General features: G+C 39.1%; 1 protein-coding gene across 1 annotated transcript in view; it reads right to left on the bottom strand.

The window, feature by feature from the left end:
- The window catches only part of pcxb (pyruvate carboxylase b), a 231,877-nt gene that overhangs the window by 14,935 nt on the left and 191,934 nt on the right, over positions 1-25,008 (bottom strand). The window contains exons 17-18 of the mRNA XM_066680927.1: positions 14,399-14,643; positions 8,710-8,889 (exon numbers count right to left, since the gene is read on the bottom strand). Of these exons, the coding sequence (XP_066537024.1) occupies positions 8,710-8,889; positions 14,399-14,643 (425 nt within the window). The remainder of the gene's footprint in view (positions 1-8,709; positions 8,890-14,398; positions 14,644-25,008) is intronic.

Consider the following 25,008-nt stretch of genomic DNA (forward strand, 5'->3'; position numbering starts at 1 on the left):
TTGAGGCCTACTGACGTTCTCTCTCTCTCTCTCTCTCTCTCTCTCTCTCTCTCTCTCTCTCTCTCTTTAGTCTCAGCTTTGAGCTCTGGAGCTTCGAGGGCAGAGACAAGAAGCTTATTCCCATGGCTTATGGTGAGAAGACAGAGTCTTTTATATGCTAGCCTACATAATCCTCTAATGTACAACAACAAAAAGCAGGGATCCATTAAACCCCTGTGCTTAAAGAGGACGTGTGAAAGACGTGTATTAACTCTATAAATGTACAGCTGAGTAATGATCGGAAATGTTGATGCAGCTTAGTCCTAATATTCATGAATTATTGAGATTTTATTTAAAGGACAGATTTAGTGTTTTTCTTGCTTTCCCTCTCTCTCTCTCTCTCTCTCTCTCTCTGTGTGTGTGTGTGGGTGATAAAGGAATGCTTTATCAGTGTAGCTCTGGTGGGTCGTGGTGGACAGGGTCCGGTTATCTGACTTAATCTGGATGAGCTGATTCACACAGATATGGTCAGTAGAGCTTTCAGGCTGGACTTTAGGGAGTTCCAGTGCACCACATGGAAGGTCACTCTCTTATCCTCCCTCTCTGGGTCCCTCTCTCACATCTATCCTTTCTTTCTCTGCCTCTCATTTCTCCTTACTCTGCCTTTTCTCATATTTCCCTTCTTTCCTGATTTCCTCTCTCCTTTTCTCATTCTCTCACTCTGCTCTGATTCTTTCAGTGTTTTCTCTCATTTTCCTTTCTTTTGCCTTTATATCTTTCTATTCTTCTTCTTCTTTTAGCTTTCTGTCCTTCACTTATTAAACATTCGTTCTCATTGTTTATTTGTTTCTTCTCTACCTATCACTATCCAGCTCTTTTTAATCTATTGTTTTCTATTTATCTGTACACTGACTGAAAATATGTCACTGTGGTGGTACCTTTTACTGTCTCTGTGTCTTCCCCATTTCATCTCCAGGACTTATATTATGTTCTTTTATTTTACACAGTTCTATAATGACAGATCACTCTCCTTCTGGAAAAACAAGCCAGAAAATGTTATTCTGTATTCTTCTTGTCTGTTAAAACAGGTTTCAGTTTGATGGAAGCCAAGCTCCTCCTGTGACGTACCTTTAGAGAACACAACTGGACTTTTAAACACTGTTGTACATTTACAGTTTGTACCTTTAGTGACCAATAATGCACCTCTACTGTATCTTTTTTTCTGAGTGTGTACCTTTTCTGTTTCTCTTTTTGACTACACCTCTCTCACTCTCTCTCTCTCTCCCTCTTTCATTCCTCTCACTCATTCGTTCACACACAGACAAATCACCTTCCCACAACACACATACACACACAAGCACAGTGAGCGCTGGCTGTAGAAGTGTGAGTTTGATGCAGTATGGCCTAAGGCAGTCTACTGTAGTATACTGATAGCATTTACATCCAGGGCAGAAGGCACAACAGCATTAGCTCCAGTCACCTCTTTGCATTCACACTACACTAATGCAGTGCACCATGGGCCAGGTTCACTAGAGCCTGAGGTATATGAAATACTTAACCCAACCTGAACTGTGTGCTATAAACAACTTACACCCCCCTCATTAGTGAATCCTGCTGCTTTACGGTGCTCTGGAGCTCCTACACATGAGCCTTAAGACACTCTGGTCAATAGCAAGAAGAAAGAAGAGAATAAAGACCCCCAGCACTGGGCTGAGTGCGTTCTACAGAGTTTACATCAGTGGTATAATCAGGAGTGCATTATTTTTTCAAGAAGCAATAAACATCAGAATTGGAATGCATTAATGCTCCTGTGAATTGTTTCTCTATAATTTATCTCACTAACCTTTTCGGTGCATGTTTACCCTGGTACATACTTGCGCAACGATCCGCCCTACTCCCCACCTCGTTCTTCACTTTGATATTCCTGCTAGTCCGTGTTGTTAGGATTCAATATTGGGTCTCCTGACTATAGCTACCAGATAGCCAATTAGCGTTTATCTGACACACAGCACCGCAGATTCAAACTACACAATGTTGAGGGTCTGGAGGAGGGCACCTCAGTGCGTCTGTGAGCCTCTGCTTGCTAGGTTTTCCCATAATTCCCTTCTCCGCCTTGTGGAGCTGAGGATTTTATATGAATATATGAATAAAAAACAGCTTTTACTTTGATTTCTTTCATTTTTCTTCATCAGCACATGTACGGAATCAGAACTGTTTATGCCGATGTAGATGTGCGTGCTCTCATGATCAAATTACCAATGTGCTTTTAAAGAGGCTGAACTTACTGCTGACAAAATATGATTTTCTGAAGTCAGAATATGATTTCAGAACAATGTTGGCATGTAAACCCATACATGAAAGTGGAAACACACTCTTTAGGACCGTGGTGTGTCATCAAGGCATGTAGATGTGCATCATCTTATAACAACCCATTTTTCATTTTTTATTTATTATGGTGATTTGAGAGGCACGAAATTCCCTGGATTCTAGGATTCTGCTACAACAGTATTTTCTATCTCGGGGATAGTGGTATTAAAACCACCAGTGGCTGTTCTCCATCAGCTCGGTCATCCCTCCGTCTCTTCCACTCCTGCTTCCCTTAGAACAAAACTGCTCATTTGAATTAGGAGCACACTTCATTTATCTTTGTGTCTCCCCTTTCTCTCTCTCAGTCTCTCGGCAGTATTCTAAATGTGTGTGTCACTCTTAGAAGGCCAATTTAGCGTTCTCCACAGGGACTCATATGGAAATGCCACCACTGCTAACAAACAGCGTTTGATCTTTCATTTTTGGACTTCAGGGTGTCACGTTCCTTAGGGAACTGGGGCATGTGTGTGTTAGTGTGTGTGTGTGTGTGTGTGAGAGAGATAGAGTGAGAGTGAGAGATGTGAGATTTTCAAAGCTCAATGGCCCTCTGGTAGAAAAAGACACGTGTTTGTCATCAATAATCACTATGAGGTGGCAGAGCACATTAAAAATTCCCCCTCGTGACTTAGTAGCTCGGTTGATTTGTTTTGTGTGTGTGCGCACGAGAGCACTGTCAGCTGTTTGTCTGCGCTGTGTTGGCTGAAGGAGTTTATTAACTAGCGCAGCACTGCGCACTATCAAACAACACACTGCTTACTAGGAAACAGTAATTTTACTTCAAAAGGGACAAGCATTGCGACGTTGAAGAAATAGGCGAGAATGACATCTCACCTTCATAATTCACCTCTTTCTTTTACACACACATGAAACATAGTCAGCTGAATCACTGCTGTTGAGTAAGCATTGATTTCCAAGCCTGATTCTATGTTCTTGATTGTACGTAAGGGATAGAGAAGTGCATTCATTCTAAAGTTATCCTACTTAACTTTGCAGCTCAGATAATAGCAGATGGTAAAAAAAAAGTAGTAAAATAGTATTTCTTTATAAATGGATCTAAGTTTATTACTTACACACAGCTTTTTTCTTGATCTGACTCAATCCTCTATCTACTCTGTGACCACTGGTACTGATGCAACCTGCTGGATGGTGGAGTCAGTATTATGGAGAATCAATTTTAACTTGTTTAAAGGAAATCAATGACTTTTAATTTGTACAGTTTGTAGTGTTTCTCAAGCCATAAGCAGATAAGTACTCAATATATTTTAATATGACAACATAATGTATACTATCAATCAAATGTTTGGACACGCTGATTAATGGAAGGTTTTTGTTATTTTTGATAACTATCTACATTTTCCAATAATAGCAAAGACACTTTAGATATTTTTGAACTGTAAAATATCATAAAATACTACACTTAAAATTTAAGAAATATTTGTTGTTTTAGAAGTTAACAAAACTTTGCTTTGTTAGTTTGTTTAACATCATATAAGTCATGAAGCTTATCATCAATTCTATTCTACTCAGGTTGATTTCATATGTCTAGCAATAGAATCCATTTTAACATGCCGAAACAATGTTTAAAATACACTGCAAAATCTATAATATCTACACACTTCATGAAACATGCTGCATGGAAACCAGTTCAAAGTGATTCCTCAACCACTTTGCAACTATACAAAATGACTAATCAGGAACATGTGACATAGAGAAATACATTCATTATATAATCACAGCTGAATGACAAAATAGTTTTACGTAACAGCCATTTCTTCAAAGCAAACAGAACTCATTTATCCTATCCTTATCCAAGTCCTCACTTTCTAAAACAGGGGTGCACAACTCTGGTCTTTGAGGGCAGGTATCCAGCAGTTTGAGATCCCCCTGCTCACAGACTAATAAATGGATTCAAATGTGTTTCTGCAGAAAACTCACAAAACCATGCTGTACACCAGCCCTCCAGGAATGGAGATGTGCATTTCTGCTCTATGAGCTAAAATGACTCATTATTTTCTTCATCCTTCATTTTATAAACAACATTTTAAGGGTAAAATAGCACTTAAACATGTGTTGTTGTTTTTTTTTTTACTGGACAGCTCAACTCTGCTGGACAGCCAAGAATATTCAGTGTTCCTAACTGACTCACTGCAACTGAAAAATGGCCTAATATTCCAGTATTGAATACAGGGGAAATAAACATACAGATAGCAGTGATCAGCAGGATCAGCATTGCTTCACTCAATGGTAGGCGTGATGGGAGCGGTTAAACATAATATTATCTGTAAACATTTTGTTCCACCACCTACATTTGAAGGTACATATAAACTATACCTCAAGCAAAACAATCTGTATTGTGTGTTATTTTTTACCTGTTTCTAAAATGTCATTTTAGACATTTTAGAAACAGGTAAAAAACCCAAACAAACAAAACACATTACAGATATAAATGTACTCTCAAATATGCAACATAGGTCATAAGTGAGTGCAGCTTAAAATATATAACTTCAGTCGGATACACTCCATTATATAACTTAGAGAAGTAAAAATACTTAAACAGGTATCTTTTTTTACTATTTTGAGAGGGAAATTTATGCTTAATATTACCAGGAGCACCTAATAAGATGGTTTTAGACAAATGGATTGAGGATAAATACTATTTTCTTTGTACTGTAAACACTGAGGCATTCCCCTGTAAACAGTAAACTGTATTGATACTTGCTGATGGCATATGTCACATATGTTGTGTGGCAGATTGTCTTGTTACTTCAAGAGTGTTCTATTAGATACACTATGGGATGATCTGAATTAAAGCTCCGGTCTATGATAATCTCTCTGTCTCTCTCTATCTCTCCTCTTCAGACACAATGATTCTGACATGGTAAAAACAAGGGAAAAAAAGGAAACAATGTAGTTTCCTCATTATAAAACTTAATTGACCATATAGCATTTTGACAACAAAGAAGTGTCATGTTTAAAAAAAAATATCTGTCACCTTCTTATTTAGCGCTCCTTTTTAAAATGAATCTGCCTGAAGGAAATCAGTTCCAACAGGTTCAATGATGTGCTGCTGTACTTCTTTTCTGTTGTACTGTCACGCTTCTGTTTAACCATATTTTCTGTTTGAGTAAACTGTGAAAGAATACCACATTAAGGCAGATGAATCACAAAGACTTCAAGTGTAGCATTCAACCTATTTGGAGAACAGCAGCTCTTTTTATAGACGGGAGAACTCAGCACATTTCCACTGCATCTGCTGTGTCTGCACTGCATTGTTTCTGTAGCCATTATCACCAGCAATCAGACAAGCACAACCTGTGGTTTTTGTTTGTGTTTTAAGGAGGTGCACAGAACACAGTGCTGTGCAAGAGTCAGAAAACATCTTTCATTTATTTACTTTCCAGTTAAAATGACTATAGATTTAATATACTACATTTTTCAAGATATACACAATATGCCCAAAGGTTTGTAGCTCCTGAATTCAGTTATTTTAAGTTGCATCTACTGTTGATACCTACGTTCAATGGTGCACACGAAGCTTGTATAATCTGCGTAGAAAAGCATGAAACAAGATAGGACACTCTGAATTAGCTGCATGTGAGCCTGGGATCACTATGGCAAAATACCTGTTGTTGGCTGTACATGGGTACAAAGTCCACAGTTTTAAGCTGCAGAGCGCTGGAGTGGAGCTTGTAATCCAGAAATAATTATCCAATATCAGTACCTGCCCTCACTGATGTTCTTATGGCTGAATAAAATCCACACACTGTGTTCACAGCTATGTTCCAACATTAGGCTTTCTCAGAAAATTATAAGCTCTTACTGCTACAAAGAGAGGCCAAATCCTCTATTAATAACCTTGATTTCAGACAAACTTGATGAGCAGGGGTCCACAAAACGTATAAGGTCACTCCCATGCAAATGGAAGGGGAAATTAAGTAAAACACTGCTATTTTAGTTTCAAATTAAAATATTGTACTATAAGAGACACCATCATATAAACAGTATTACAGCTTTCATATTTGATAAACAGGTGGAAATGAAGCACTACTTTTGCTCTGAATCCAGATATTTCTTTCCACTGTGAGAAGACAAGTCAACTGAACAATGGAAGTGGACATGTGAGAGTGAGAACTGATGAGTCTGAGTTTGTAGCTGAGATTACTTCCACTAAAAGAGGACAACACCACACTATGGGTCTGAATGATATATAGCAGTAAAGAATGTATTAAATAAGAAAAAAATAGACAAAATAAAATGGGCATAACAAAACTGAGCATGGACATCTGGGATTTAAAATGAGGTTCTGTGTACTGACAAGTACACACACACACACACACCAATCTGTCATAACATTAAAGTGACTTTCTTGTTCCTATACACATTAATCCAATTTTTTTAATCTGCGTTCTTTTCCATACGTATAGTCCATCTGTTTCCCTACATATTTGACTCCCTTTCACCCTAGTTTTCAATGATCAGATCTGACTCGGTACCACAACAAAGCAGGTGGTGGATTATTCTCAGTGCTCAGAGCACATTATTGTAAGGTGCACTGCTACGTGTGGATTAAACACAGCAGTGGTGCTAGAGTTTTTAAACACTGTGCCCACTACAGTTTCAGTCTAATTACTTTTAGATATTTGCTATATCCAATTGAGCAAGAACAATTTATACAGCTCAACACAGCTAACATAACAATTGTTTTCTCCAAACTCAACACAAAAATTGCACTTTTAATGACTACTGTCATCTCAATTATACAGCCAACTCATGCCAAGCGCTTTTAGTGCACAGTAAAGCATCTTATTGCAGTTATGAACGGCTGCAGACGTAATGCACAGACAGACACTAATATCTGGCAACGTTCCTAGTGAATCTTAGCCCATTATTGATGGGCAATGTCCTCCAGTTCACTAATATTCCTGGGGTTTGCATGCTTTGCTACTGCCTTCTTCAAATCCCACCCAAACGTTTCTATGGCGTTCAAGTCAGGAGACTCTGACAGTCACTCCAGAGTCTTCCAGGATTTTTTCTGAAACCAAGCCTTCATGGAATTGGAGGTATGCTTGGTACCGTTGTCCTGTTGGAAACTCCAATGATGCCCAAGCTTCAGCTTCCAAACAGAAGGAATGATATTTTTTTTCTAGGATGTCCTGAAACTTGATTCCGTCCATATTTCACACTACCAGAGAAAGCCCTGGAATATAATCGAGCCACTGTCATGCTTCACTGTAGACAGGGTTTTTTTTAGCGTATTCTTCATTCGACCTTCTCCAGATATACCACTGATCCATAGGCCATTTGTTCCTTTGCTTCAGAAAACAGAATGGATTACTGGATTAATTATATGGTTTTGAGGATACTGAAGCCAACTTTTCTTGTGCTTTTGAGCCAGTATCAGTGTTTAGTATGCACCTTACACTGCAAACTGAGTCCTCAGTGCCTGCTGCCACAAAATCTTGCTTCAAGTCTTTTGCAGTCACTTGAGGGTTTTGAGCACCTGTCTCCTCTGGAATCTGGTAGCAGCCAGATAGCTTACTCTTTCTGCCACATCCAGGTACAGCCAGTGTTTCCTTAACTTTGAACTTGCAAACTATGCCTCAGACAGTAACTTTTTAAACATTTACAGTATTTACTATATTTTTATATACTTTTCTTTGTTTGGGCTTTTCTCACAAGTTTCTGGACAACTTCATTGGCTAAGCTATTATGTAAGAATTTGCCATTCTAAGATACAATCAAATGTCACAGTCGAAAAACCCTAGCCTGTCTATGTATTTGATTTGTTTTACCTCAAGCACAATTGATGTATCTAATGAAGCCCCTGAGGTGTGCTTAAGACAGCAACTAATCAGCAAATCTGTGTTCTATTCAGGTGTTGCATAATTCTGAGGCTGCAGTAGTCATTAAATAATGGTATTTAGTGTTGAATTTTGAAAACACTTTTCATATTAGTTATGCTAAGTTATTTAAATGGCTCTCATTTGACTGGTTTCTTCAAAAAATCAAGTGTGTAAATTCTGAAATGGGGCTTGAATAATTTTGATGGCAACTATATCCAGCTGTTCCATGAACATTGGAGAGTAACTCATTTGTTGCTGCACTGTTTGTGTTACTCTTCCTCTAGTCCTACATCAGTGGTCACAGGACGCTGTTGGCTGGATATCTTTTATTGGGGTTAGAAAATCCCAGTAACACTGCTGTGTCTGATCCTCTCAACAGTTATATGGACTAAGAGAAAAGAGGTCTGTGTGATGTTATTAATGGGTCAGTGTGTAAGTGTGAGGTCATTCATCTTTGCATGTGTATCTGTGTGTGTGTGTGTGTGTGTGTGTGTGTGGGAGTGTGTTTTGTGGGGATTACCTTAGACCTGAATGGCTCAGGGAAGCCTCCATGAGGTATACCAATGTGTCCCTGCAGAAACTCCACCACAGAGAGAGGGAAAGACAGCTCATCTGCTCTCTCCTCTACTTCTGCTCGAGAGAGAGAGTTCTGAACCATGAACTGTGCCAGATCACCCACGATCTTAGAGGAGGGAGTCACCTGCCAAGAAAGAGTAAAAATGTTAAGTGGTCATATTTCAATTTTTCTTTCATATTTTCCCCTGAAACTCACATATTTCTATGTAAATAAAATAACAAAACCAAGCAAATAAAAAACAATCTTTTATGTAGGGTTGTCCACAAAAAAATGCAAAAAATGATTAAGAATACAAGTTAAAGGCTTTCTGAGTAAAAACAATCCTTGTTACTTCAGCGTGCACGAGTGCCTGAAGTGCTGTAGACTGAACAGATGGTCACATGTAAACCATAATAACAATATTTATGACGTCACAACCATGAAAAATTTGTGACAGGCTTCCCATAAAGTTTGGAAACGTTAATGATGTGGGTCTGTTCGTTTAATGATAGATCTGCTTTAGCCATTTGCTTTGTATTGATAAGGACCATCCCTGTAAAGATGAACGAGCACATGAGAGGAAAAGAGTACAAGAGGAAGATGATGATGGACAGAGCTCCTATAATCTTTAAGAAGACTACTGGGCCAGAACAAAAATGGGACGAAGGAATGAAAAAATTAAGACGAATGAAGAGGAGATATAAGGGAGCAGAGGCAGAGAGAGAGTGGGAGGTTGACAAATTGATGAACGAAAGACATATTTAGGGGATGGCCAGATGCAAAGCGTTAAATGTCAAGGCGGTGAGGGTTGGTGTAGCAGTAAAGTGACACACCGTCATGGTGCCTGTCAGCTAATTGGTGGAACTGGAGAGACAGCAGAGAGAAATGACATTAGCATCATTAGCTCTGAAAATATTTTGACAATTCTGTGATTGTATGATCGTGGGAAGTGAGACGTGTCAGAATGGTGTTAGGATTAAATGACAGAGACACAACATACACAGCATTCCTAGATGTATTAGGTCTAAAGCATAAATCCTATCTCCTACAGAAGGCCATAAATCATATATATTTAATCCCTTTGATCCACAAGTTAACACAGTTCCCTGTGGTCTTAATGAAATGTCTGTGGTATGACTTCATACATTCAAAACAACACAAGACTCAAGCATCATAAAGCCATTCTCACCCTGTTGAAATAGCCCTGTTCAGAACAGCTTGTTTGAATGTCTATTCCTTTAAACGATAACGAGCCACAGCTCACCCCAGCCCCAAGTGAACAGCAGTGAAAGACGAGTACATGGAAGCTCTTCTTTTTGTCACTTTGGCCTGGTCCTTTTATTTACCCATTATTGTTTTGCTTGGATCTCTTATTCCTCCACTATCTTATTGTCTATTTTTACCTGCTCTTCTGCTTTCACACAGAAGTAGGTTTGACACTGTGATCACTCACATATGGGGGCTGTACAGCTCTAATGAGTTTCCAACTTATGTCAGAAGAGGAGCAAAATCAAAACAGGTTTTCGATCATAAATAAACTTCTTAATAAGGGTTTAATATACAACTACTTCTTTAATAAATAACCTTTTATTTTTTTTTGTTATTTAAAAGACTTGTCAAAACAAGAGATATTAAACACTGAAAGTTCTATATTGTATTAATTTCTCATACTTGGTCAAGTTACCTAACTAAAGATGTGATCATGTTTCCAACACAAGATGATGTAGACACTTATTTTTATGAAAACTTCACTTTTGAACACTATTTAGCTTCACAATTTTTATGGAAGCATCTAGTGTAGCACGGTACAATACCCCATATAATGAGTACCGTTAGCTAACAAGTGTTTTAAAATAAGAGCAGTATTTCCAATGAGTGCCACGGAAGGCAGTGTGTGCCTGCAATGCTTTGCCTAATCTCCCTCCCTTAAGGATGTTGCTGCTAGTTTTAGCGACTTTTCAGACCATCTATTAAGTTATTTAAAAAACGAAAAAAAAAAAGACTCTGAACTCCGGAATTGAGATCATATTTTTTGAACATATGAACAGATTGAGGCGTTCAGCTTTTTTCAAACAGTAAACACGTCTTATGAACATATGACACAAAGATGCAATTTGACCCAGAAATGCCGAAACGTCATGTGTGGCATCACACTTAACAAACAGTTATGCTGACTGCCCTCAGTTTGTGGAGAAAATACATTCCTTTTCCTGATGTTTTAGGTTTTTGCCATGGTATCACTTCAGTATCAGTATCGAGATATTTAGGCAGGTATGGCATGGAAAGTCATAATTTTGTTATCGTGACAACACTAGAAGCATCTACAGATCTGTTCATTATTCTGGATGCATCATTCACAACATTTCTTCATTTTTTCACAGCTTTCTACTTATTATTTGAAAGCTATAAAATTACACAGGGCACGCATACAAAATTAATTTATACATTTATCCGAAAACCACTGAAAGCACTCATGCCAACATTTCTAAGGAGTAGTGTATCTACACAGTGTTTTCTCATGACATCTGAAAAATAATGAGATGTTCTCTAATTCATACCATTAAGAGTGGAATTTTCTCTCTTAAAAGTGTTAAACACTGAATTAATTTGCAACATAATTATCAAAAGCCTCCACAGAGAACTGACTAAACCCAGTTAATAAGCTGCTTTTTTAAAAGCGCTTTGATATTTGTCCTACAATAGCGCATTGGCATGGACACAAAACCATGCACTGCATGGCCTAATGGGAGTTGTAGTCCCATCATCAATCCTCCACTCGCTGCCTGAGGCATTAATTTAACTCTAATCTGTTTGGCTGTTTTCTCTAAGCCTGAAATGGACTGAAGGAGCACCAGGTACCGTTGAAAGGAGCTGACAAATAAGGCCCTGAATGTCCAGCGTTCAGTTTGACTAGGGGTTTAAATCTTGGCTCAGAAATCTATAGAGTCTTAATTGGATAGGGCTTTTGTTAAGTGCCTGAGCTCTGTGCTGGGCTAACTCAGACCAAACTACCGTCAGCCACGGTTATGGAGGCTATCAAGGAAAGTGTAATAAGATGAGACTGAGACCGGATTAAAACAGGATCAGGCACCAGGGAGGCAGGGGAACCACAAACACACACACACACACACACACACACACACACAAATGTTAATCATGCACCTCCATACACAGCATTTACAGTCAGATACAGCACACATACATCTACACTCCATATATTCACACACATACTACTTTACACACAGACATCCTCATACATCTATCCATCAGTCTTTCTCTCCCTTTCCTTCTCTGAGAATGTTTACTCCTTCCTGCAATATTGTGCTCTGGATCTCCTGCCGGCTGACAGGGTGCATCTGTTTGGCCAACGGCAGGACAGCAAAAGCTTTGAACTCACAGTGTGTATGTGTGTGTGTGTGTGTGTTTGTGTGTGTGTTCGTGTGTATGTGCTTATGGGTGTATATATCTAAAGAAGAAGGACTGAGACAGCAACTGCATATTTGTGTTTGCTCAAGAGAGGAAGCAATAGATAGAGATGGGCAGAAGTAGAGAGAGTAAACAGAGTGTGTAAAGAGAGAGAGACAGATATCGCACTGACAACATTTATTTTGGTATGCATCAAAAATACACATCTATAGAATGTTATCAGTGACAAATATACATGAACTAACAAGAGACACAGACACATGCCGTGAAAATTATGCTTGGACAAGACATCAGGACTCCTGTAACCAACCGTGTATGTAATTATCCAATCAGACTGGAAAAAATATGGCGAGTCAGATAGTTGTATTCAACTACACATTTAGATATTATCACTTCAGCAGCCTATTAAGTGGGATTTGAACTTTTGTTTAAAACTGGCAGTTTTACTACTCACCTAGTAACAGAGCGCCTCAAGTTGTAATAAGCTAAGCTCATACCATTATGATTGTAATGTACAGTTTCTGTTGGTTTACAGTTTAACTGTACCTCACTCATTTACATGCAAGCTCACATGTATGAGGGCTCATATGTACGCATGCTTAGGAACTAAACCTGGGGCACTATATCTGACAAACTCATCTCAAGGGACTACTTCAAAAAAAGGCTCTTCTCTGCTTCACATCAGTGATACTTTGTGCCCTAGCTTCTTGTGGCATGTGGACAAGGGAATTGAACCATAAATAATAAATAGAAGTAAATTTTGACCAAAAAAGCACCTACAATAAACCAGCAACCGTTACCTATGCAGCTATGACAGATACCAAAATATCCCTCTGGACGTGGCATGGCCTAAGACCCTCACCATTCTCTCTAAATTCATGAACTTGAATGAAAAAGCGACTGAAGGAGTGGAAAAATGAGTGCAGGAAGGGATGAGAATAAGAGTGTGCATGAACTGAATAACAATAAGATGCAGATGCATTTGTGGAAAGTAGAGTGGAGAGGCTGAGTAATTGATTACATTGAACAGGAAGCATACAGGGGAGGGCTAAAATTTAAAGCATGCCAGATACATTTCAGTGGATCAGGGTTTGTTTCATTCAGCCTTGGGCTGGAGCAGGCAAAGCTGGCAAGACAGAACTAGATGCTGGCAGAAGGCATTGATTGTTAACAAGAAGTCACACACACACAGTAGCTGCAAGGGCTAATCAACGCTTCAGCAGTGGAAAGTTCTAGAAGGTTATAATATTAGTCAGAGTAACAGTGGGTTAGCGTTCGGACTCCCTGCAGCAAACACCACTGATGAAATACCTTCTCTGGCTTATCCATTCTGTAAGGTGTCGACATGCTTTAAACAGCTCTGTTCTGGCCTCCAACAATGAACCCTAGCTAACAAGCATTATTCGCTACAAGCTGCACTCAGCAAATTACCCAGGTTGCATGTGTGAAGACTGAATAATGAACATTATTTGTTACTCAAATCTAATAATTATTTAATACTAAGGATGAAATATATGCCAAAAATACAGCATCAACAAAGTGGATTTGTGCATCGCTGAGTATCTGAAAAGGACTGATATCAGCAAAGAAACTGATTCCATAACAAATCAAGCCTGAAACAGCATACACTCACACAGTGTAATGTCATGCTATCAGCGGTGCTAAAGGGCTTATATAATGTTAAACTGAATATTGTACAGTAAAGACATAACGTAGTACATAATCATTGCTTAAACTTCATTATATGAACGTAGCTGCAAAAACAACCAGATCAGTCTTAAGGAGACAGTAACAAAATAAAGAGAAGCTGAATGCTGGAAATAATGAACACTTTTGATACAAAAACTATAGACACACAAAAACAAATGTTGTTTATGTATGCTGTTTGTGTAGTTATTACACATAGATTTGTTGTCTTATAATTCTTTATAGGTAGTATAAGTCATTATTACCAACTTATTATTATAAGTCTTAATTACCAACAATATTAACTGAAATGTTGGTATAATCCTTGTTTACACTGGAAGTAGATTAACTTTATATTTTGAATGTTTTGGTTTAGGTTTGAAATCCAGCACAACAAAGTTAGACAGCAGTTTAATGCAATAAAAAAAAACAGTGATGTACCCTTGAGGTATCTTTACAATAGAATTAGAGACAAAGATTGTCAATAAAAGAGTGAGTGGAACAGAGAGAGACAGTGAGGGATGGAGAGGGGTCATTTTACCTTGATAAGGTCACCCAGCAGTTTGTTGGCCTCAGCATACGCTTTCTTCACCTCTTTAAACTTGTTACCGAGACCCATGCTGTGGGCCTGGAAGTGCAGGTTAGTGTACTGGCCTCCAGGGATTTCGTTCTCATACACATCCGCGTTCCCAGATTTCATAGTGGCCGTGCAGTCAAAAGGAGCATACAGGCCTCGAGCCACCTCCCAATATTCACTGTAGTCAAAGACCTTCTCCAGAGAGATCCCTGAGAAAAGAAAGACATCAAAATGGGCAGATCATTAGGAGTGTAAAAAGCCAAATTGACTGGACAAAATAACTCATATTATATTATGCAGTCAACCAAAATGAATTACATTTCTACACATTTACAATCAAAGTTGTGGATAAAAAGCTTTATCGGAATATACTTTATTTTCAGTAATCCATTAACATCATCATGTTGATCAACTGCAGTGATTACATGAATCTGAACATGAAGGTAGCATTATTTCCATTTTTCATTTGGATGTCTAGTGACACGGTGGAGTCCAAAAACACACGTTGTTAGGTGGATTGGTGACTCCAAAGTGTCCGTACGTGTGAGTGTGTGAGTGAATGTGTGGGTGTGTCTGTGTTGCCCTGTGAAGACTGGCGCCCCCTCCAGGGTGTATTCCTGCCTTGCGCCCAATGATTCCAGGTAGGCTCTGGACCCACTGCGACCCTGAACTGGATAAGCGGTTACAGATAATGAATGAATGTCTAGTGACAGTAGCTGTGGCTTCATGTTCCAATTCCTGCACAATCACAGCCTTCTCTTTTGGAGGCGAGTATTGCACTTTGCTATTGGTTTTTGTTGGTTTGCTGTTTGTTGATTTTCCATAAATTATTTATTTTATGGAATTAAATTAAAATTAAAATGATTTTTGGTGAAAAAAAATTATTTCCAGCTACTACAGACCTTCTGTGGTAGATTATATTAGAGGAGGGATTGAGAGCAGGACTATGAATATTTGGAAAGGATTTGCATGTTAGTAATATTGATTTAAATTACATTAAATACATGAAGTAAATGTGGTAATCCAATATTATCCCTTAGAAATCAGTTCCAACAAGGCATACTATTTAATACAAGATGAAATCTTGTGGCCACAATGAAACCGCCAGGATGTGGTCCAACGGAACTGGAAATCTCACCAGAATAGCTCAACATTAAACAAAGATAAATTACATATTATCATTTTCTAGACATTGTACTATTAGTTAAATAGTTAATAGTTTCATGATAATAGTTTGCTATTTGTATCACATTTGGGTATTGATTTTATTTATTAAAATCAAATTGTACAAGAATAAGCAAAACAAATAACACTAAATCATGGTGAAAATCCAATGAGATCAAAATGTCAGAGGTCAGACATTAGGATGATGGTAAAACTGAGAGGGATAATCAGGAACAGAGAATCTGCTACATACATTTGCAGAAATTGAGCCCTTATCGTGACTAAGGTCATATGAAGCAGAGATTTCTATTAATATAATATTGAGAGAAATTACAGCAATTTGATAATAGCCATGTGACCAGTAGCAAACTGTTAATCACACTAAATTATGAGTAAAATATGGACGTATTAGTGTGACAGCCTGGCTAATAGGTACTGGATTCTCTCCCTCTCTCTCTGGAGACTCTACAGTGTGATACTGATCCACAGCCAATCGGCTCCGATCTCTCTCTCTCCAAACACACCATCAATCAATCAGTAACACACCCACGCTAATGTCAGAGAACAGCAATCAATGCTGATTTAATTAAACCCAGTGCTAATAGCACCACGTAGCTATGACTATCGCTTCTCTTACTCACATGTACACTTAAACACACACACACGCACACACACACACACAGTGCCTTTAACATATTTGCCTCAAACTACACACAGTGCAGTACTGTAGCGCTAACTCTCAAATACTGCTTTCTAATTATTTTTAAAGCATTACCGTCAGCACCTCGGGCAGATTATGCTTGACAGCGCTTGCACGAAACTATGGAAACAATAAACTGACAGAAGCAACAGCCAGGTGGAAAAATATTTTAGATAAGAGGATTTATATATCACACACAGAACATAACATTACCTGACATTATATAAACATGGAAGTTAGAAATATCACCAAAAGCATTCAGCAAAATCATTTACAATAAACACACTGACTAATGCTGTCAGACATGTGCTGAAGAGTAGTATCAACTTCAGACAGCACACACACACACACACGCACACACACACACACACACACACACACACACACACACATACACACACAAGCATTAAACGTTAAATGGGGTCAAAAGCACAGTTCCACACCTTTGTGTAGCCATAGAAGCACTAAGCTTAGTTCTGCACTAAAACTTTAGCCCCAGGGTCATAACAATTGGTCTGTCCCAGAATGTCAGTGCGCACTGTATGTGCCATCAGTCAGCTTCAAGAGAAATGGAAAACAGACAGAAAGAGAGAGAGAGGGTGGGGGGGGGAGATGAAGGGAGATTGAGAAAAAGAGAAATAGAAAAAGCAGACCAACCAGAGCGTGGTTGAGGAACGGAGGATAAAGGCCTGCCAGGGGATCACAGCCAGGATTTCTGAAGCGAGTCGCAACCCTTGACTGCGGGGGAGGGGATAGGAGAGAAGAGGATGGAGGGAAGGAGTGAAAGGAATGACAACGTTGGACAGCCAGGCCAGAGTGAGAGTAAGGAGACACAGGAGTGAGAGTAAGGAGACTGGAGAGAGAGAGAGAGAGAGAGAGAGAGAGAGAGAGAGAGAGAGAGAGAGAGAGAGAGAGAGAGAGAGAGAGAGAGAGAGAAGGAAACAAATGAAAGCGTAAAAGATAGTAAAGCACTAACAAACTAAACCACTTCCCTCCACACAGCAGGTATTTGAGATTCTTGTGATGTTCAGCAACAGAAACATCTTAGACATGTATGAATCCAGTTGGTCAATCAAGTACTGAGTGGAGGGATAGGATACATCATCATACCTCAAAGCAAGGCTATTTTACAGACTGACCCTAAAGGCTACACTACATTGCCATGCCATTCAAACAACGAGAAATGTGTTTCATGAATTCCAAATTTCTGACTTTCAAAGAACCCAGTGTCTACCACATCCTCCAGCCGTTTGGATGCTCCTCTGTTTACATTTTCAATTCTATTACTGTAGTTACTCATAAGCAATTTTAGTATTTACCTCAGGTATTATTAGGTATTGTGTATGATTTAACATAATGCATATGTATGCAGTATGAAATTAGGATTATTAAGATGTCCATCCATCCATCCATCCATTGTCTATAACCGCTTATCCAGTTCAGGGTTGTGGTGGGTCCAGAGCCTACCTGGAATCAATGGGCACAAGGTAGGAACACACCCTGGAGGGGGCGCCAGTCCTTCACAGGGTGATACACACTCACACACTCACTCACACCTACGGACAATTCATCTACCAATGTGTGTTTGAAATATATATATATATATATGATTGTATTAAATACTTTTGACCCACCCAAAATGTGTATAAAGACTGGTTATTATATAACTGTAGCACCACTTTAGAGATATAGTTACAAAAATCCATAAAGCTTGAGAGTGCATGTGAGATGAAATAAGATACATTACATATATTCCAAAAAACAAAGCTCAAAGTTGACACCAGATTCCATGTTGTATGTGTATACTCTACAATAGTTAGTATGCAATAACAGAACAGTGAGAAGAGAAAAGACGAGGAAAGAAAGAACAGATGAAAGAAGCTGAAACAGAAGCAGCACCATCAGTGAAGTGAGAAAGAAAAAGAGATAGCGATGAATAAAAGAATGAATTCAGATGCGGAGGAGTCCCAGCAGTGGACGCTTTGAACACAAGGCTGAAATAAACAGTAATGAAAGCAACAGGAGTTCCATTAATAAGATGCAGCCTACCCATTGAACTGTTACTTCTGTGGGTCTGCTTATACCGACAGCCCCGACAACTCAATTAACTACGCTCTTATATGTTATTAGGAGTGAGGGAGAGATAGATAGAGAGAGAGAGAGAGAGAGAGAGAGAGAGAGAGAGAGAGAGAGAGAGAGAGTGAAAGAGAAAGAGAGGCAGGGGAGGTCAGGGACTGAGAAATTAATAGAGGTCCACAGTGAGCAATTCCCTCAGCAAAGTTGCTCATGAATAACAACACACGCACAGATGCACGCATGTGTACCCACTTACACACACACAGCTTCTCACCCTTGACTGCTTTAGAGTCTCTTACACACATACACACACACACACAAACAGGTAGCACAAAAGGACAAACAAAATAAAACGTGCTGTGCATAGCTCCACCATTCCATTGTATAATTAGGTTCTTCCTTGTGTTTAGATCTCATTTTCTCTCTATCTCTCCGGCATGCACTCTCGCCCTCATTTTCAGACTCACAGTTTACGATCAGCAGAAGCTCTCAGGCTGTATGTAGACTTCTGCCAAGAGAGCAACTCTAATACATTATGGTGCTTAAGGTTTTAACACCGCGGCCTCACAGCAGCCAATTCTGCCTTTAAATCTACACTCCTCCTTAAACAATGTGAACTTTTAAAGTACAATTCCACCATTTTTTTTTTCAAAATGACTACATGATTAAATAGTAAAGATACATATCACATTACACAGGGTTATAAATGAAGTAATAAAAATGCAATGATACTTTGAGAGTCAGAACTGTTCATAGTGGTGGTGATGTCTGAAATATTGTTCTGACATAAGACATGTATTCAGATGTGGACTGCCTCATGGAAAACACTCACTAACAGTAAGGAATTGCACCACAAAAAGTGCTATTTCTCAAATAAAATACTCGCCCACTCATCCTCCCACTTACTCATTCACTCACTCAATCACTGAAGGTGCTATTTCACTCATGAAGGGTACTACCTATCACACAGCCTAGTCACTCATTTGTTGGCACAGCTCCAAAATGGGGGTGTTATTTTATTTTGCATGAGTGTCATACATTCATACTTTATGATGAATGTAAGTTGTGTAGACCGCCATTTTGGACATGTACTCTCGTGGACAGGGTAGGCCAGAGTCTTTCAAAACCTACAACATGACATATACAATATCTACCAATCCAAACCTTATCGATATTCTAATGTTAACATTTAGGATAGATTAGCTGATAGTGGGTGTAGTGGCATGTCTTGAGATCATCAATTTCATTGAGACGTAACAGGACTAAACAAGCTAATTACATAGTCATTTCTTATTCATTGAAAGCAATTTTTTATAGAAGGCCCATTAATTGTTGGGCACTGGGGCCCAAATGATCCTAATTATGCCCCTGGAGGAGCTGCATGCTGAACTTTGGCAAATGTGTGGGAGAGCGTTTACAATGTGCATAGACGGAAAAAACTCATTTGCACTAAAAATTTCATGTCAGTTTGTTGTAAAATGCTTCTCAATCCTTTGCTGCAGAATAAAATATTGACAATCAAATATTAATCCGCAGCATTTTTGCTACACTTCTTTAACACGTATAAAAGCAAAACCAGGTCTAGCCCAGTTTTAGCTTGTATCATGATAATTTGTGATGATCTGGAATTGAGAGAGCATGTTCGTAGCCAAAGCTCACTGTGCTTGCGATATTGTGTAGCCATCACAATGCATCCAACAATAAAGGCAGCATTCTCTTTCTTTTTTCAGTGATTCAAAATACAGCAACAGAGAAAAAAAAGCTCCATTTCCATATGCTGATTCATTTTACTGCCCACTGAGGATGAGCACGCATCCCGGTAACTCTGGAGGCAGATTTGAAAAAGTCACCGAATGTACTGCCGATGTTCTGTTAGGTACAGTAGGGTTAAGAGGCAGTGTGTTTTTGTAAAGAGAACAGAAGAGAAGCCTGGCTGAGGGTATTGAGGCAGCGTGCATGTGAAGTTAAAGCACCACCAGCTCTGTCTAACCCCACTGGCCCTCAGGATGAAGTGAGCGAGTGAGGAAGAGAGGGAGATGGAGAGAATGCGGAAGAGTGGGGGGGGCGTCAGATCTATGTAGGCATGGGTGAATGTGTAGCTGAAGCTACTGCAGCAGCAGGAAGAGAGGTCAATAGGTTATTGCAGTAAAGATAGAGGGAAGAGAAGGAGATAGGGAAAAGAGAGTGAGAGTACAGAAGCATATGCAATACTGGGGATGGATTTTCCTAATCTGAAAAGCATGTTGTTCTGCAGGCTATTAAAATTATACATAAATATTTATAACACTGATTTATGTCCAAAAATGTACAATACAGTTTGAGTGCGCAACTTGTGTTCTCCAGCTCGCCCAGTGTTTCTTCTTAACCCAACTGTATTTATAGGAAGAGCTATAGGTAGAACTAGGATGAGCTATAGTCTCACCATGCCCAGTGTCACAAGTTAACTAGTGGGGTATAAAACCCACCTGCAGTGAACTATGAAGCATTGGAACTGTGCTCTCTAGACTAATGGATATTCATCCCTTACCTACAGGATGAGTTGGAGTGGGTTTTATGTTAATCATAACCTTACGTCTAGTGAAACACCTACGTCTAGTGTAAAGCCCTAACTGAAATGCAGAAGCAGTTACTGCAGCAAAGTGGGATAAACTCCCCATGATTTCAAAGTAAATGTTGAATGACCAGGTGTCCAAAAACATTTGGCTTCGTGGGGGGGACGCCGACTCTCAGGAGAGAAACAGCACATTACCGTCATGCCTGAGAGACCATAAACCAATGAGGGCTGAACTGGGGTTATTTCACTGCTGTCCGCTGTGTTTGTTTACATCAAAGCTGTGTCTGAAATAAGTGAAGTGCTGTCTACTGAGGCAGATAGAGAGGGAGGAAGGCGGCGAGTCATGTCCGTATTTCAACGCTCGTAAAAAATGTTGCCTGTTTTTGCTCAAATATCTTCAAAGTTGTAATTATTCTAGCAAGAAATCATTAGTGCACAGGTTCCCTGGCAATGTGTTGAAATATTGCTGCCTTTAAAGCTTGTCTCTAATGTAATCAGTTACAAAGCTTCATTTCAAGGCAGCAAGAAAGCAAGGTATCGGCTGCTTGCAGTTTGGGACCCAGCCATGTGCACGAGAAACTCCCACCTGCTCTTGTGACGTATCACTTTGCAAGAAACTCCTGTGAGGTTTTGAGGAGCTGAGCCATCTGTCGTGTGTGTGATTGGAAATTGTGGTGTTTCATTCAGGGTGGTTCATGTAGTGTTGGGTCTTTGAGGACCAACAACAATCAAGCTCTGAATAATCTTTGAAAAATGTCTTTATGTGTGGGGTGTCTCACATTTTCAACATCGGTCCTGTAGTGTGGGCCAGGCATTAGAGTCGGTGTTCATAGCAACCAGAAACTCCACACTGCTGTATTTTCCACTGCTGTCTCTTTAAGTTTTCATGTAATCTGAAAGGTCCCAAGAATGAGGTGACTGACTCCTCATATAATGTCAGCTGCCTGGAGGAATATGGTGGCTTTCTGGTGCCGTTTGCATGACAGCACGATTTCAGAAGCCCTAATATATAAGTTATATCTTTAATATGTGGCCTCGATTTCACCAACTCTACAGGCAGGTCAGGACAATCTTGGCCAAGTGTGTTGTCTTCTGGGTTCATGGCCATAAATTGAAAAAAAGGATATCTTGCCAAGTGAAATCAACTTTGAACCTAGTTGATATACCTAATCTCAAAAAAAAAAAAAAGAAAGAAAAGAAAAGCATATTTCCTTGTCTTCAGTCTAGTCAAACCATCTCACGATATCGACAAACCATTTGGTTCATTTTAAGACACATTCTAAAATTTAAAATGACAGTATTTTGACAATTTCTCTTGATCAATAATCATACATCAATCAAAACATGAGAAATAATAGACATATCATCTAGACAAATTGATTTCACTCATCAATACATAATTACTGCAGTGTACCTTTATTTTCAATTATGCTCTTTGTTTTCCAATAAATGCTGGTCTCACATTTTCACTGCCTACTTTATTGTGAGCATGAGAAATGTTTAGCGATGTAAATCTGTCGGGATGGACTTCTTCACCACCGGTTGCTTTTCAAACTGTTCTTCACTGTTTGCGCCCATCTGTAGGATTTCCTGATATAGAACAGTGTACTTGGCGTGTGTTTGTGTGTGTGCCTTTGTGAGGAACACTGTAATTTGGCAGTGTTCAGAGAGAGGAGTTAGTGGCTCACTGTGAGAGAAAGAATCCTTGTTGTATAAGATACCGAGGTAATCACCACAGCAACGTAAAATGTTAATTTTCCTAATGACACACACTATGATCAAATGTTTGCAGACACCCCTAACGAGTGAATAAGAAACTGCTGTTTTTTTTGACCTTACATACGAAATGTCTGAAAACACATGTAGATTCACTGGACAATTTAGTATGATATCTTTGAACATTGTGAGTTGCATATTGGGTTCCCTGGTGGTTTAAATATATATTGTTATTGAGAGATCAGAAGTCTGTCAATTCCTACAAAGGGATTGAGAATCATCAATTTTGGCAGCTGAAGCACTTAGTAAAGAATGAGAAAGATTGCTTAGGCTCTGTCTTCCAGACAAGTACAGCTTTGTGTTCAGTAACTAACCACTGATGAATACAACTGAAGCAATGGGCTATGAGGACAACTGACGCAAACTATGCAACAACAGATGAACTGCAGCTTCTGTTTCTCAAAAAGTGGCCAAAGAACATCAAATAAAAAAGATCCTTTGTGCTCGTTCTTGTCTCTGTGAGTCACTGATCCTTTACATTGTCTCCATGTTGAAAACAGTATGATCACTGTTTCACTGTGTTTAAAATTTCATCCTCCATTTTCCCCAGCTATACCCTGCCAGTTCTCATTGTTGTAAGCTACTCTCGTGTCCTGTGGCAGTGTCTTCAATGAGTGAGGATAAAGGCTCACATACTTGTTCTCTCTGCATCTCTCTCTCTCTTTCTCACCTACGTCTGAAGCGCATGAATCCAACCGCTGCATCTTTTCAAACCGCCACCCACCCAACGTCATCACTCAGCTCTTTGTGCTTGGAGGAATGACAAAGTCAGCTTTACCCCTTGTCTCCTTTCAGATGACAATATCCTCCAAATCCTTGTTTAAACTCTGTGCACCGCAGGCTGATTAGAAAGCTTGGGCCTGGGATATTCCATGTTGTGATTTCAACTCAAAGAATGTTAAGTAGGGCAATGCTATGCTTTATATCAAATGAGATAACCTAGAAAAGCAAGGAAGACTATAAATCTACAAAGCCACTGTTTGTAAAAGTGGGTATTGTGCAGCTCTGAATTGAGGCCAATTTAAGCCATTCCTCAGAATTACATTTTAAGAAATAAATATCCCTGGACAGTTTTTAGTGTGGGCATATGGTTTTAAAAAAATATTTAATTGATATAAACACTTTGCATTGTTGGGAGGTTCTTTAGATTTTAAATAACACATCCTTCACACTTGCATCTCATTTACAGATAAGTGGTGGTATTTTTTAACACAATTTAATCACTGCCAGTTTTACACATCATCTAGGACTCTCTCAATCACATTACACCAGTAAGCTAAGGAGGAGGAATCTAGTACATGTTCCCCCAAAGACACATGCAATTTAGCCACTGCTTCTTTGCTGCTAGAACAATACCACTGAGTTCAACACAATCTGAAAATGTTTCAGTATGGTTTTGTGTTTGTGTGGCATTGAAAGGCAAGTGAAAACTAAAGAAACATATTTTATCACTATATTACCACTAGTACCCTTCATTACTGGTTACATCTTAAAAAGCATATAGTTTGTAAACACCCATTCCCCTTTAATAAGCCATTAGGAGTGGGAACAGTATGAGAATCATTGTAATCAATAATTCTAAAAATAAATATTTTGGGGATGGTGGTAGGACATTGAGCCAGATACATGTTACTAGGCAGGAAAGCACATCTACTGGTGTCATATACATTCATTTGTTTAAACAACAGCTCTCTACTGGAGAGAAAACATACATCAGTGCTTCTGAACTTCTTCACTGTGCTGACACAATCACTTCTGCTCAAGTAAGGCTTGTAATGAACTAATTAATTGGATCTGGAGGGTATTTCACAAAGCGGGATTTTTCAGTTAGCTGGATAACCCAAAGTGATGAGTGTCCAAAAGGGATGGCCCTTAGCTCTCTTATTGATTCTTAGCTTATGATTTCTGGCCAACTCCAAAATCCTGCTGATCTTGAGATTGTATCACTGGGGAATTAGATTTGGAAAAACACCAAAATATGTAGGGCAGGAGTATAGCAAGGTTGGAAACTAATGGCATAGAGTACTGTTTCGGTCTTGGACACCACACCGGTGATGTTTTCCAGCATGAGAAGAGCTTTGTCTCCTTAGAGAATTCCATAGTTGAGTGAATTAGGCCGGCAGCCCCAGTATCTCGCTGAGCTATTGTTTGTCTCCGCATTGAGGCATGTGAAGCAGAATGCAGAAGTTTGGACATTCTTGGATAAATGAGAGGTTATGTTGAAATTTCAATGACAAAATAAACAGACATTTCTGGCTGGATTTAACTGGCTTTGGAAAGGAAATCATAAAAAAACACCTCTAT

This window comes from Hoplias malabaricus, chromosome 9, assembly GCF_029633855.1.
Source record: "Hoplias malabaricus isolate fHopMal1 chromosome 9, fHopMal1.hap1, whole genome shotgun sequence".
Classification (NCBI taxonomy): Eukaryota; Metazoa; Chordata; class Actinopteri; order Characiformes; family Erythrinidae; genus Hoplias; species Hoplias malabaricus.